The following is a 16205-nucleotide window of genomic DNA, read 5'->3' as shown; positions in this document are numbered from 1 at the left end:
ATCTACACCTGATACAAGCACACAAAACATCTCTATCACCAGAATGGAAAAAATTCTTGTGTGTTTAGTATTGTTGATAGTTAGTATTCCTCATGCGTCTCCGTTTCAGCTTATGTTTCATTAAGTTGAGAATGAATGGAAATGCATTGTAGAAGGCTGGAAACAGACCAAAAGACCAAGCAAAGCAAATGTTAGCTTCGCTCTGGTTTTAATGTTTGTGTTACTTTCATTGCTGTTCACAGGAGTGGGAGTGGAGCGCTTTACTGACAAGAAGTAAAAAGTATGATCTTAATATATAGGGTTAAAGTCCCAGACATATTTTGTGTGCCAAATGAGTAATGAGCAGTATTAGATATTCTTAAAAATCGAAAAGCTAAGTCTAAAGTAGCATTTGCGTGGAAACTGTTGCACTTAGGGAAATTATGAGTTTTAGATTGTCTATCTTGACTCCACAGTAATGGCTTTCTACATCACTTCTTATGTTCACAAGTATCATACAAGCATTATTACCATGATTACAGAATTCTAACGAAAATTGGAAGGGAGATGAATTTTGTGGAAAATAAGAAAAAAAGACCTCAAACCTGATTATCCTTTCCCACAGCAAAAAATGTGATACAGTGCATTATAAAGCAAACTATGCATAACCACACTATTAGCTGAGAAGAGGTTCAGTCTGCTGGTAGGGGAAATCCAAACCGGCCAGTGAGCTGTAATGACTGTACATGTTCTCCAAACAGTGAAAAAAAACACTATATGCAGCAATTTCCACAGCAATAAAAAGCCCCACCCAAACTACCTGTGCACACTTATTACATACAGAAAATTTGATCTCATCTCTTGATAACATCCACCAACAGTTTACACCTCTATCATGTGATTACGGTATTATACAAATCAAGATTTTTACATGATCACCATTAAATCATATTTGGTAAATGGAGTGTTTACTCTTCCATCTTTAAAATTGTATCTTTATAATCATATCTAAACCTTGGAAGACTGGTGAGTTCTTGGTAGTATTTATTATAATTCCAAGTAGTGGTTATAATTTGTTTTCCTGAATAATAATAAATTAGTACAAGATACCATTGACTTTAAAAAGCAAAATGTTAAACGCATGCATCCTTCACAGTTATTATTATTATGGTATTACTTATTAAAGTAAGTCAAGCTAGGCACTGTACAAATTCAAAAAAGACATAGTTCTTGTCTTGAAATTTAATCTCTATTAGTGTTAATCTGGGTGAGAGTACTATAATTTTCTGTACCCATATTGTGTGTACTGCTCAACATTTTCATTTAACACATCTTCCCTATAGCTAAAATGAATAATTTTATGCTTTGTACCATTTTTAACGAGCTGGTTTAATGATAGTTTTGATTATGCAACTGCTGTGCAACAAGCATGTGTTATAAACCAGCATTATATATGATGTATGGATGAATATGAAATGTTCATTTTTCATCTACATAGTATAAATGAATGGAATTTCACAGAAATTTAATAATTTAATTCAGTATTATACACCTGATTTTACAAGTAAATAATTTTCCTGGACACAAGATGACAAGAGAGTTTGCCGTGGACATCCCTTGACCCTGATTAAAGCTATTAAGAAGCTGACTGTGTCTCTAGTGTGAAGTAGGTATAATGCAAAGTAGCACAGCTAGAAAGCTTTTCAGATAGACATGTGTTTGGTAGAAGTTACCTTTCCAAACAGTGTTTGGAAGATAGATTTTCTTGCATGTTTCTCTGGACTGAAGTATGCATTATTCGAGCAGATATGGTTTGCTGAAAATAAGCATAGGGATAGTGTGATTGCTCTACAAGTTTGAGCTAAAAAATTCAAAATATTTGCTTAGTTCATGCACAATATTCTGAGAGGTGTTTCATCATTTTTGTCAGTAGTACTGTTAAAGTTTCAGACATTTTGAGATGTGTATGTTTGTAGAGTGTTTTTGGAACACAGCAATTTGTATTACGGCTAAGAGGATAATACGCTAATACATTGCACATGCAACTGCTTACTCTTATTTCAACTGGGAAATGAAAATGTAATGAAACAGAATTCCATTTTGATAGCATTGATTACTCTGTGGGCAGTTTAACTTTTCAAAACCATTTTCGTTACATTCACAACTGGTTCTACGTCAAAGAGAGAAACTTAACATGTATTATGTTTTGTTAGTAATCTCTCAAGTGGCTTGAGTACGTTAACCACTGTTTCAGGAAAAAGAGAGTAATACTAAGTGATGCACTGTTAACTCTTGTGCACAACATAAAATAAAAACTGATTCCTTTTAGCTCAAAAAAGTAGACATGTCCTGTAATGATATTTTGAACTAGATGAATTCTAAGTGTACTATTATACAATGGGATGTGTGATGCTGAAGAAGGACAACTGCTGATTATCTAAAATATATGCATTTCTTTGTAGAAGCCCCAGATCATTGTTCTGTAAGTCATTCTTCGTGAAAAGCTATGTTGTCCTAAACACTTGGCAAGTTTTAAAAGGCAGTTGTTGAAACATGGGCTGTCACTTGCAGTGATCTATAATGAGTAAGAATGTGGCAGGTCTTTTTTCTTTTGATTTCTCTCATGTTTTCTGTTTAGTCCTGTTTTTTTAGAGAACTTATCACTTTCATGTGTGTAAATTAACAGCATCACATTACTTATCATGGCACTTACTTTTAGGTATCTAAGCAATCAACAGCTCTTAAGGATGAAACTATTATTTTATGTATTTTATTCTTTGTATGTTTTATATATTATACTATTATGTATTAAGTTATTTATGATTATCCTTTGGTCTTCTGACCTTCAACTATGTTTGCAGGACAAGTACAGTTCCAATCTTCCATCCTTTTTCAGCTCTGCTTTCCTGTCTCTGCAGGATGCTGCTGCTATTGTCAGTCAGGCAGCACACTGTGGCAGACTCCTTATTCCGCAGCCTGTCACTGTTAAAAAGCAAGTCTCCTGGGCCATGTCAATACTCATTGTATTGTGGGTTTTGTTTCTGATCAGTTGAGTAGAGCGTTTTGTTTTCCATAGCATCATAGAATCCTTGGGGTTGGAAGAGACCTTCAAAGGTCATCTAGTCCAACCCCCCCGCAGCAAGCAGGGACATCTTCAACTAGATCAGGTTGCTCAGAGCCCAGTCCTACCTGGCCTTGAATGTTTCCAGGGATGGGGCCACCACTACCTCTCTGGGCAACCTGTTCCAGTGTCTCACCACCTTCATTGTAAAAACTTATTTTCTTACACCTAGTCTAAATCTACCCTCTTTTAGTTTAAAACCGTTGCCACTTGTCCTGTCACAACAAGCCCTACTAAAAAGTTTATCCCCTTTGTTATGTTCCCGTTACCTGTCTCCATAAATGAGTATGGCAGTTTTACACAGCTCACCAGACAATGCTTCATGTAAAGCAGAATGTACTCAGTCTACCTGGGTTTATTACCCGTTACAGCACAAATATCCTGACTGACCTTTATCTAGATGTTTTAGGAGGGATTTTCAGTTTTTTGTCCTCAGATTGTTTCCCCAAAACTTGACTGAAGTATGCTCTCTGGCTGTTGAAGTGAGATACAAGAGCTCTTCCTCCTCCCTTTGCTGCAGTTTCCCTCCAAAGGAAATGCAGACACTCAGGCAGGGTGCCCAGCAGGCGCTCGAGTCCAGGTGATGCCAGACCTGTCTGGCACATGCAGGGGACCAGATACTGAGCACCATGAATACGCTTCCTAGTAGGAACTGTCTGCATTTTAGGAACTGATGGTATACTTACATCTTGTGCAGTGTCTTCTCCTTCTGCAAAATGGAGGAATAGCAGCGTTCAAAGACTTTAAAATGTGTGATCTTGGTTATTGTGATAGTTTATCAAGTGTTATATTTGACTGTATGTTCTGGTATGCAAGAATTTCACATGAGCATTATGGTAGTTATTAAGCAGCCTGAAACCATGAGCTTATAATTTAAAAATAGACTTCATATTTCTTAACTGACATTTATTTCTACAACAGATTTCTTACCTATGTTTTCCAATAATGATTCAAAATGCAGCCCTTGTGAAGTGTAATACATTCTATTCTAAGGTAGGTCAATTTACCAAATGATTGAATACAAGAACTTGAGCAGAAAAATAAATATACAATTCCAGGAGAGCTTTCAAGTTTTTGAAATCATACTTATAACTAAACCAGAAAAAATAATTGCTTCCAATTTTTCCTCAAAGGAATATATTTTAGGTCAATTTTAATATAGCTTTCATAAATTTTGCATTAAATCAATGCCTTTTAATTGTATGCCTTTTAAATATTTCAAAATGAAGAACAAACGTTTCCAAACTAAAAGTAAACACTATTCCAAAGGTATATCAAAATGGAATATATTGATAGCATCAGAAATTTTTTTCAGTTCTGAAACAAATTTCAATAGAGCAGTAAGAAAGTATATATCAATGAATAAAAGCTAGACATTATAAAAGGCTTATGTAAAATGCAAACAGTTTCTCTGTTTACTATAGTAAGGCTATTTGATTTTGAACCTTTCAGTGTATGATTTTATTAGGGCAACCTAAACAACTTAGTAACAGGCCTGGTTTTTTCCCCTCCAGAGAACACAGTGGCAAAATATCGATGTACACAGAGAGGGCACGGTTGTTCTTCCAATTATAATGAAATGGCTAAATGGCAGCGTACATTCTTATTTCCAGTATAAAGCTACCACTTACCTTGTCATCAATAATTTTATCAACAACTTTGATGTTATCTCGGACATCTTCCTTCAAACCACAAGGTTTCTGGAAGCACTTATAATCAACAAGAAAGCATTGATCTTTTTAGCCTCTTCCCATTCTGAACTATGAGAAGCATTCTAGAATAAACATTTTTGTGCAGTGGATTACACCTTGGTTTTACTGTTGTGAACAGTGTTTGCTCATGACTATCATATGTCATTTTGAGCACTGAATTATGGCTGCATGTAAATTATCAGTGGATCATATAATCTTCAGAAGTCATCTATAAAAGGTCATCTATAATTTCTGCAAGTATTTTAAACCAGTATGTAATTTATTATGTTTTCTGCCTTTTCCAACTCAGTTAAATGTAATATCATCTGATTTGCTACAGTTCTTATAGTAATCTGAGTTTTGTGGTCATGTCAAGTTCATGTAGAGTAACTGGATATAGTCAACAACAGTATGATTTATTTTGCAATTTTGCTATGGATTTTTTTTTTTCAAAACAACATATAAGCTTAACATATTTGCAAACTAAGAATTAAAATTTAAAAAATTGATAAATTGACCTTCTAATTTCCTCTTGTGTTTCTGCCACCGGACAGATACACAACAGTCTGTTGAACTCACCAGAGGCCTCATAAAGCCTAGATCTCACTGGGTTTTATAAAATAAGCATTCATATAACAAATAAATATATAAATACATGTTTAACAGCTTTTTAAAAATATATACCTTTGACAGTAGAAAAGAACAGAGTATCCTCCCCAGCTGTATTGCTAACATGCATCACTAGCTAAATGCTAACATTTTAAACAAATAATTCAGATGTGCCTGAGGGTAAAACTATCAGGGACACCACCACTGTCCTTTGGAAAGTATTTAAGAGTAATGGATGAATGCAGTAAAACAGCTATGTGTGAATATATATTGTGATTACATTTATTCTGATGGATGATTAGACTTTGTTTTACCTTTATTAGTAAGCTTCCTGGAATGTTTGTGAGATGTAGCATTTTTCCCATAGCTAACGTTACATTATCTGAAATCTGTCCCTGTCTGTCTTTACAAAAATGTAGTATTTTTTGAAACAAAGCCAACCATCTGCTTATCACATTTAAAATAAAAGTCAGTTGTACAGAAAGGAGAAAATAGCATTTTACACTTTTACAACAGAATAAACATGTCTAGCTTCAAGAAAATGGGGTATCACAAGCATTTTTGTAATTTCTTTTCATTTTCTTTTTACATTTGTGAATTAAAAATAACTAGAAATTTTTCACAGTACAAATATAAGTTCGTTTGAATGTAAGAGGAGTTAATTTCATACCTGATTCTGCAAAGCAATGGCTGCTATGGCAATTCCCCATCCAAAATTAGTTATCACAGCTCTTATATTTCTTATTATATAATTTGATAATGTGCATTTGCATATTAAACTGAAAACTTCCACATTATGGAAGCAGGTGTTTTTTACAAACCTATAAACCAGACTGATAAACTGAAATGACATACATGGATTTCTTTGTCCACAATGCCTTCCCCAAAATTTTTATGCATATACATTGATGGGTCATTCCAGATGTACAATAGAAATCTAATTAGGGATCAATGAGAAAATTGTCAAATAATTATTCCCTGAAATCTTGGTATTTGCCTTACAGCTGGTTGTGCTACATGCAGTTCATTGCTTTTTAACACCATTTTCAAAACTAAAGTTTTGCTTTCACTTATTAATAAAATTAAAATAAAATAAAAATTTTCTGAAGCAATTTAGCAGACAGGACATTGAAGAATAAGGATAAGACTTGTAAATTGAAAAGCATAATAAATTTAACAGTTTTGGTGTCTGCACATTTTTATTGTGCTGTTAGATGCAATTCCATAGGTTGGTCTGATTTCAGAACTATTTTAGGATTTTGGAGCTTTGAGACATATGAGAGTTTTCTTTCATAGAATATAAGATAAATTGTTCATCTTTTTTTGTTTGTTTTGCTGGTTTTTTGTTGTTGTTATTCCACTGTTCAAGTTTGCAGTAGATCTGAATGAAAAATACTCTTTTATGCTGTGTTGATTTGTTGGTCTCATATGTTATCTTTTTTTCCACTGGTAAGAAACCACAATTTAAGGTGAGCAAACCCCAGAAAGATCTGTCTGAATTGGCATTTCAACATCTCAGAGTTTAAGTATATTCTACATTCTTGTGTTGACTTCCAAACTTGACACTGGAATAGATGTTTTTCATAGTTACTTTAAATTCTATCCTGATATACATTAGTGAAATAGTTACTCTTTAAATTAATTTAACAATACTTTACGTTACAAATTACCTACCAAGCTTACATAAAGCCAAGTATTTTATAAAAGCCTAATGTATTTGATATGCTTTGGATATTCCATGTATGTTGATGATTCCTTTTATTCTTACAATATATCTTAGATGAAACATTCACTTCCTTGATTTCAGGAGCTGATGCTGTGGAGGCCCAGTGTAAGAGATTTGAAGTGAGGGCAAGTGAAGGTGGAAAAGTATTGTTTTCTGCAGACGAAGATGAGATTGTCATTGGAGCTGACAGACTGAAAGTAACAGGTACGGTAATAATAATGTTTCTAAATGGGTGTAAACTCTTTTATGTTTTTTTTAAATTTTCACCCAGAAAAAGTCTTCTCATCATCAGTGATTCCTTGACCAACCAAAAGATATTGCATAACCTAAAAATCAGTTTCTCTAAAGGCAAATTTGAATTTAAACTCTGCAGGTCCAGCTATAGTACAAATCACCCTTACCACAGTGTTTTGGCTTTTATATGTTACCTTTAGGCATTGTTTTCAGGTACCCATGTAATTTGTGTAGTTAATGCCCCTTCACAATGACAAAAACTATTGTTACATACTATGACCTTTGTTTTTTTCTGTATAAAAAGTGTCAAGTCTAACTTCATATGAACTAAAAATAGGTACTCTGCTTTACTTTAGGAGGCTCAGCTGAAGTGCAGTTAAGAAGAAACTTTGTCTTCACTTGAACGTTTGGTCAATAAAATAAGAAAAATTATTCTCATTGGTATTTTACTGTCATCTTTACCTATATATATGTATCAGTAACTCATTTGATATTAGAAATGTGTTAGCTTATTAAAAAAAAAATTGGTTACATAAATTTGTTTTGGGTAAATGCTTTAGCTTTGACTACTTAGTAAATTCTTACCTGAACTTAGGCTGGACTTGAGCTATCCACTCATAATCTAGAATAAGATACAAAACTTTAATTGCTTCACCAGTCAGGGGTGTTTAGTTTTAGCCTTTGGGGATGCCTGCTTTACAGAGTTTGAAATCCAGCTGCTAGTTTGAAAGTTTAATTGTGTAGGAAGTATAAGATGGTTCTGTTTTATGATGATTATGATAAGATATCCCTTTCTGGTCTGTAAAACTAAGAAATATATTACTAGCAACTTTTAGCCTTTTAAAAAATATATTAGGTAGTTCTACTTCTGTGTATTGCCAGATACAACATTAAAATAGATCCAGGAAGTCCAGAGTCAAGCAATGACTGAACTCTCTCAAGATTTTTACTAGTATATGTGGGATAATTTTTCTTCTTCTTTCATTCCTAACTGATCTGTATCTATCTTCTCTAGCCAAGCAATCTGTTTTAATACTGCTAAACCAAAAGAAAAGGCTTTTACAAGCAGCCAATTTAGTGATGTTGCAGAATCCAATATAATACACTAAATTGTGTCCATTTACAAAATTTGGGGTTAGGAGAGGGAGACATCAGTGTTTTGCTGAGTCAGCAGATTTTTTTTCCACAGTTGATAGTTGTACAAGAATTTTACTGTAGTAAAACCTAAGGCAATAACTGGAATAACATGAGAAAGTTTATCTTAAACATACGATTGACACAGGGGATTTCAAAGCATTTATCATAAGTTAATAAAACATCTTACAAACAGCATTGAGGATTAGATTTCGTGCTGTTAAGAAATGTAAACATAAGTTGTACATGTCATGGTATATTTTTGTAATCAGGCTTCAAAAGCAAAGCAGTGCTTAACTGTCTTTAACTTCGAAGTGGCTTGAGTTCCCACAGCACCTGTTGATATCAGTGGCATAGAAAGCAGAACAACTGGTGAAAATTTATTCGATGATGCTTAGCATGGGATGTAAGATTGTTCCTTGTGCAAAGAACAGGATTTTCTCCATAATTTTTGAAGTACACCTGACCATATGTGTATTTGTATAAAAGCCTTCTACCCAAATTAAAAAAAAAAAAAAAAGAAAAAGAAAAAAGTAAAGGCTAGTAAAACTTAAATTCATGCTGCTTTGATATAGTCATCTGAGTTTCAGGGATTACTGCATAGCTGTTGAGTCCTACCAGAGAATCTCACTACTAGAGCTGTTTGTACAAGTAATTGATTTTCCTTCTGTGGCTAAAATGAAAAATAAGCAAGAGTTAGGATTGAATTTTAAAAAATTATTTTAAGGTTTAAATAATAAAAACATTTACTTTCATTATTTGCACACACACACAAAAAGACAGACTTAGCGTTTAAATATCACAAAGGAAATATGCATATTGGAGGATTTATCAGGTTCTGAGTGCTCTCAGTTAAACACAAATAATGTTGCATTAAATGGCCTAATGTCCAACATTTTGGGCAGTTTCTTTAGAAAAACATGCTAAGGTGTTTTGTAATTGTAATTTGAAAGAGTAATTTGCTTTTAAAAATCGCTTGAAAATTATTGTCTTCTTTTGTGTTTATTCAAAAGTAATTTAATGAAGTTGAGATCTGTCTTCCTAATATCTAGATAGTCGTCTTGTCTTGAAATCGAATTTCATTAGTAAGCTATCTTATAATGGGGCTATAAAAGGCTAGATTCAAAATTTTATGCTTTAAATCCCTAAGGCCCACTTTAGGTTCACCCTTTCATCATCTTGTTAGAGAAGAAAAATGTTACCCCACAGAAGGAAGGGAAGAGTATTAGATTTCTAAACGAATGAGCATTTCTGAAAGGCTTAGACAAAATAACCTCATATCCTAATTTCTGTGTCCATAAAAAGCTTTTTGCAGCATAAATTCTAATCTGCAGCCAAATAATAAAGCTATAATGAGACCTCTATGCTTTACTGTTGACTTCAAGCCAAAGCTGAAATTATTTAAGTTGTATGATCCATGCAATCTCAAGAAAAGCATTTAAAAAAAATATTTCCCAACGTGTAAAAAAAAAAATAAATTATATCTTAATGGAAAAATAAAATAATAAAATCTTTCTTCCCTATACTTTCATATAGTAGCTCTTTGAATTCTGTCCAAAGGTTGTGTGATACCTTTAAATTCTTCAGCAAACACATGAAAGGTGATGAGTCCCCGTGAGTTGCATCTATCAGACTGCATTACTCTGAATGACAGGATATGACTGATGAAACCTGGCAAGGCATCATAATGTCAAATATCAACCAGAATTTTTTTTTTAGTGTATTTTTGTCAAACCTGTGTTTTGATAATCCTGGTGCCTTGGGGTGAATATAGGAAAGGAGTTATGGATGAACAGAGAAAAGCAAAAAATTATTTTAAAAAAGCAAAAATAAGCCGTGCTTATTTGGAGATTAGACTCTCACATGTAGTTATTTAAGTGTGGTACTACAATGAAAACCTGATTTTATTTTCTTGCTTAGCTGTGAATAGAGTCTCTTTGGAAACACTTCACTGTGAAAGGGTCCAATAAATGATGCATTTTGGTAATTAATTTTCTAAAGTATCCCCGTTTCATGGGCATTTATAAACTACTGTGGCAATGTGGGATTTATTTTATATGATTTTTTTCTCAATTCAAATAATGTTTTTGTAATGCACGGCTTTAAAAAGCAATCTATCATAAAGCAGTAGAAGAAATTCCAACTTCTCATTGATTATTTTTGTAGCATTTTACTTCTAACTTTTTATATAGGCAGCCTATTCCAGGGAGAAAGGTATAGTAGAAACAGGCTAGTAATCCAGACATCAAGGTATTTCCCAGATAAGAAAAATATGGGGTCAGAAGTAGTACTTCTTGTTTTAGAGATATTGCAGCTATGTATTTCCCTATTATGAGTCTCTCACTTTAAAATTAAGCAGTTGGCTGGTTTAATTTAGAATTCTTATTCTTCCTTCCTGCATTAATTTTGCTTTTTCTTTTAACTGTGTTAGCTCTTTTCTACTTTATCATTCAAAGAAAGAAGAAAAAAGATTCAACCTTTGCTTTGTTAGACAGAGCTGTTAGAATCGCAACTGAGTATTGCCCCTTTGCGCAGGGATGCCTCCTACTGCCAAGTTTAACATGTATCATAAAGCTGTGTAGGGAAGGAGAGAAAGGCATGATGAAGAAAACATACTGCCAAAGAGCTGGGAAACAAGCAGGAGGAATAACTAGGTGAGTTTCTGGTGGGCTCACAGGTTCCTTTCTGCACATGGTTAAACCTTTCTCTGTCCTTTATAGTCACCCTGTCCCAATGAATGGACAGCATCTACAGCATTGTGGAGTCTTCACTCCCTCTGCAGTTACAGAGCAAGACTATCTGTTTGGCTTTTACTTCAGTTTACAAAGTTTTCCTCCCTTTCCTTTTATTTCATTTTTCCTTTAATTGCAATACGATCTCTCTAGGATATTCTTGTAGCAGAACTTGGTAACACTGTATTGGTCACACTCATCAGTGAGAGTACAAGCATATATCGTGACTCAGGTCTTTGCTGCCAGAGCACTTCTGAGAAAACAGATTAAGAAACCTAGCTCAATAGATATCTTTCTGAGACACTACTGTGAAAGAAGGTTGTAATTCTTTCTATAAAATCTTTTAGTGTATGTTTCTCTTAGTACAGTTTGTCTTCCTCTTTTTTCTTAAATCAAACTTGCAGTTAACACCTGTATAAGAAGTACTAAGCAAAGTGGATGTCGTCTAGTTATATTCTAAGCAAAACACCTACTTTTTTGGACAATGTAACTGTTTTTTCTCCCCTGACCTTTAAGGTGATTTGCTCAGTTAAGGCTAAAAGCACATTATCAGAAACTTTTTTCCCATTAAACTTACAATATTTTATCCAAATTATACAAACATTTTACTTTTTTGAAAACAGTATTTCTCTCTATGATTTGGGAATGAGAAGATACTGCAATTTAATTCTCATGTTGTCTCCTACACATTCTTCTGCTCTATATACTTAATTCAGGTTTGGTTATAGTGTTCTTCATTTAATCATGATTTTATCTCTGACCTTCTTCCAAGATCCATAAAGATAATAGCATAACCTGATTTGTTACAGGTTTAGGTACCTCCTTCTAAACCAGTTGTACTTGCACATGTGGATTTTTTATTAATCATGTTTAAAAAAAAAAGTAAGGCAAAAAATGGATACGCAGATTAAATCACATCTGCTTAAAAATGAAACCAACTGCTTCTATAATTTATTGAAACATAAAACATTTCAGATATACAGAGCTCCATGTCTGTATTGTGTGAGCTGATACAATTATCTGAAGAACACTTTGTTTCCATATTTCAAACATAATAATAGATCTCATCATGGGAATTGCAGTTGTAATAAGGCTTGCACATGGTTGATAGCAGTAATAGGAGAAATAAAGAGAAGAGGCAGAAAAACTTTGCAGATCATTATGACCTCCTATGAGCCTTCTTCCTTGTCAAATAACAAAGTTATGTAGAAAGATGGAAGTCGCAGAAGGACAGGAGATGGCATACTTCAGTTTTAATGGAAACTTTCTTAGATGAATAGCAGGATGGGTAGGTCAAATCTACTTTGACACCAGAACAGTGCCAGGGAAAAATCTGTGAAGGTCTGCAAGTATCTTTTCCATTACACTAAAGTATATGCTTATAGTGGGTTCAGTACAGCTTTGATCAAAGTCATTTACTTCACTAGCTGAAAGATGAGAGCCTTGACATATCAAGGAAACTTCAGAAGATACCTACATATTCTAATAATATTCTAGTAATATCCAGAATTAACATGCAGAGGAGTGAATCAGTACCTCAGGTTTGATTTTAAGATTATGCTGTAGGACTGTGAGGCTGCAGGAAATTGAAATATAGAAAGGTCTTCCAGAGTAGTTAAAAGGAAATGATAAAGTAGAAATATGGCTTATGGTTATAAAAAGGAAATATGACAGAAATATGAGGAAATATGTGAATTGCAAATTACATTGGAAAAGTAGAAATAAAATATTTATAACAAGTACTGAAGTGTAGAAAAGTAAATGATTATTTGATGTATGTTGTTATTACAGTAGGTGTATATCTAGTGCCTTCAGAGACTGAATAGGAATTTCAGTATGAATGGGAAAGAAGATCTTGGATTTGCCACATTCAGTTGGTGGATTGTCATTCAGAACAGATGGAGTTTGGAGAGTGAAGAGGCACAAGATGAAGGGAAGCACTTAATCACTTTAAGCTGGTTTATGCAGCCAAATTGCGACCGCAGTAGAACTACTGTATCTGATGCTGCAGTAAAAAGTTAAACTTTTAGGTAGATATGCCAGACTCTCAGTACCCTGAACACTGACTGAACCAGAATTCTTTTATCATCATCTGTCAGTAACAAAAATGCATTACATATACAGAATTTCTGTGTTTCCTCAGTAATTATTATGTAAACATTGTACTAAACATGTACAAAATGTACTAGATGAATAACGTTTCTGATAAGCTTACTTAGATCTCACGGAAGAACTTAATGTCCAGACTTGTCTGTGTAAGAGCTCTGATTGAAAGATAATATTACTGCAGGAGTCTTACCACTTGGCAACAGAGCAACCTGCCAGAGCATTACTTTGAGGTACAACTATAGAGCTGCTTACAAGCATATATATGTGAGCTCCAAGCTGTCTATGAAGTGAAAGTTTTATAGGCAGGCTAAAAGTCATGAAACTAAATAATTTTTATCCAGGACAGTGCACAAATAGATTTATATCTTCTAGTTAAGGGTAGAATGCATCCAGCCAGCTCAGATTACAAGCAGTGTGTACTTACAGCAGCCTGCAGGTGACTATGCAGGTTGTTGGAGGACTATATTGACCTAAGGATAATAACTGTTTGCAAAAAAAGATTTTTGTTTTTGGCACTTGCAGAAAAACATGCCAAGGGACAGAATTACTGGTCTCAGGAATGTATGTAAAGAGAAAGAAAACTTCATAAAATAAGTTTTTCTGGAAAGGGAATGGATCCAAAAGCAGGCAAACGTGCAAATAGTTCTGCTAGCCCAGGAAAACATGTCCATTGTCTTACAGCCATTCCAATGAAAAATACTCAACAAGGCTGTTCTATAGACAGAGACATAGGAGGCAGTATAGAGTCAGGCAGGAGAAAGGAAGGGAAAAAACCCAGCAAAATGACACTCTCTTGATGTTTAGGTAGACGAAAACCAGCCCTTGCCAAAAGAGTCAATTTTTCTATAATCCATGCTTTCTGTATGCCTCTCCTTCCATGTTCAACAATTGTTTTCCCTTTCTTTTCAAGATAACATCAGTTATAAGAGAAGGTAGATTTTAATCCTTTCCTCTCCTTCTGGACTGTAGTCTATTTAATTCTATAAAATAGGACTTATGTTTTTGAGCTGATTCTGTACTTGTCTGATCTCTTCCCTTGCAGAACACAATCAGCAGCTTTCAAAAGTTAGTGAAGAGACTATTTGCTCTGTTCTGGTACAGGGCACTATTGATCCAGAGGCTAGTTCTAACTTCCAGATTGAATCCGGTCTTCAGGTTAAACCTTTGATACCAAGATTTGTGACCTATGTAAGAATTAATATTTTTTAGGAAAAACTGCCAATATCTGCATCATATTCCCAATCATATTCCACATTCCCTTTGAAGGACTGTGCAGAGCCCAGAGATGCAATTTAAAGTAGTTCTAGTTTTGAAGGGTCTGAATTGCATAATATCAGGCAAATCCACATGCTCTATTTAAGGGTCAAAGCCCAGTGGAAAATTGCCCCATAGTGAGCTGAGATAACTCTTAAATCAAACCAAACCAGCTTGTTTGGAAAACGGACACTGAACTTTCAGAAGGTTTTGATACAGGAACTGGATATGAATTGGGTTCAGACTTTGTAGTAAAATTCTAACTCTTAAAACCTGAGCTAATCCTGACACTCGCACACCCTCAGGCTTTGGTAGTTTTGAAAATGCACATTTAAATTACAGCAGTCATACCCATCTCTATTTTTAAGATATAGCTACTCACAGGAGGGAAAGGTGAATCATAAAGGAGCTCCAACATTCCCTTTTACTGTTTTTTGTCTTAAAGTGCTGGCTTGTGATTTATTTCTGCGTGGATACAAAATTCTGTTGTTTGAGATAAGGGTCAGGCTGCAAAGCACTGTAGGATTTAGCTTCGATGAAAAAAGTATTTGCCCTCAAATACTCACCCTATAATTATGATGCTGCAGGCCAAAAATATCTTATTTGTCCTGGAACAATATTCTCATTAGATGATAAATGATGAGATCATTTGGATTTCAACTTGTAAAGCCTTCAGAATAGGAGGAACAGTTATACATTTTTAGGGAATACCACAGGCATCTGACTTTTCCCAAATAATATAGAGATGTGTCTCTTACTGGGAGCCATGTAATACATGTCAGAATTGTGCTTTGTTTTCTCTGAATCCTATCTGAAAACACTACAAAGAGGCTGTTTTATTTTTATCCTATCTTAAGGCAAATTTTTTACCCAGTTTTCAGTACAAGCTAATGTCTTCAGGAGCCATAAACTGCAGGGTAACATTATACAAGAATATGTCATTACATGCATCATACTTTCAAAACTTATGCGAATGAATGGGAAGATCGTGTCTCTAAATTTAGGTAGAAAGTAGCAGAAAGAATAAATACAGAAATCCTCATAGAGAGGTACTGTTTAGGTCTGTGGCAGTCACAGTTTGAAACAAAGCTTTACTCAGAGGAAAAGTTAGCAGATTTCCACCAGTAACATCTTGGACTTCACTGTTATCCATAGATCTGTTTATAAAACAGGTATGCAGTCAAAGCTGTGAAAAATATAGATTAAAATAATTTCTCCTCTGCAATACATCTCAAAGCTTATACATAGCAGACTCCTATAAGCTAGAAATAATTTCACCCACAGGAAGCAACTCTGGGAAAAAAAATAATTGTATCACCCACGAAAATATGGCCTGCAGCCTTCAGCCTACACTGTGAATTTAAATTCCTTTCCTCATTTTGGCTAATGACGAGTTTACGTTTTACAGTGTCTGACAGCATTAAATTCAGCACTCCAAGACACAAACATAATAAGCCATCATTTTGGTTGTAGAAAAATATCATCAATGTATATAGGCCTTTGAATTAAAAGTATATAACAATAACAAGGTTCATAAAATGTGTGAGTATGAAGATTAAAGTGTAGATAGAAATGTATAGGAATTCAGAATGCATAATGTAAATTCCAGAAGGAAG

The 16205-nt window shown here is 34.2% G+C and overlaps 1 protein-coding gene across 1 annotated transcript in view; it reads left to right on the top strand.

Annotated features, from left to right (window-relative positions):
- SGCZ (sarcoglycan zeta) overlaps positions 1–16205 on the top strand; it is a 238940-nt gene that overhangs the window by 169743 nt on the left and 52992 nt on the right. The window contains exon 5 of the mRNA XM_064449499.1: positions 7208–7330. Coding sequence (XP_064305569.1) covers positions 7208–7330 — 123 coding nt within the window. The remainder of the gene's footprint in view (positions 1–7207; positions 7331–16205) is intronic.

This window comes from Phalacrocorax carbo, chromosome 4 (assembly GCF_963921805.1).
Source record: "Phalacrocorax carbo chromosome 4, bPhaCar2.1, whole genome shotgun sequence".
Lineage (NCBI taxonomy): Eukaryota > Metazoa > Chordata > Aves > Suliformes > Phalacrocoracidae > Phalacrocorax > Phalacrocorax carbo.
The sequence above is the reverse complement of the archived record's forward strand: the minus strand, read 5'-3'. Positions and strand labels throughout refer to the sequence as shown.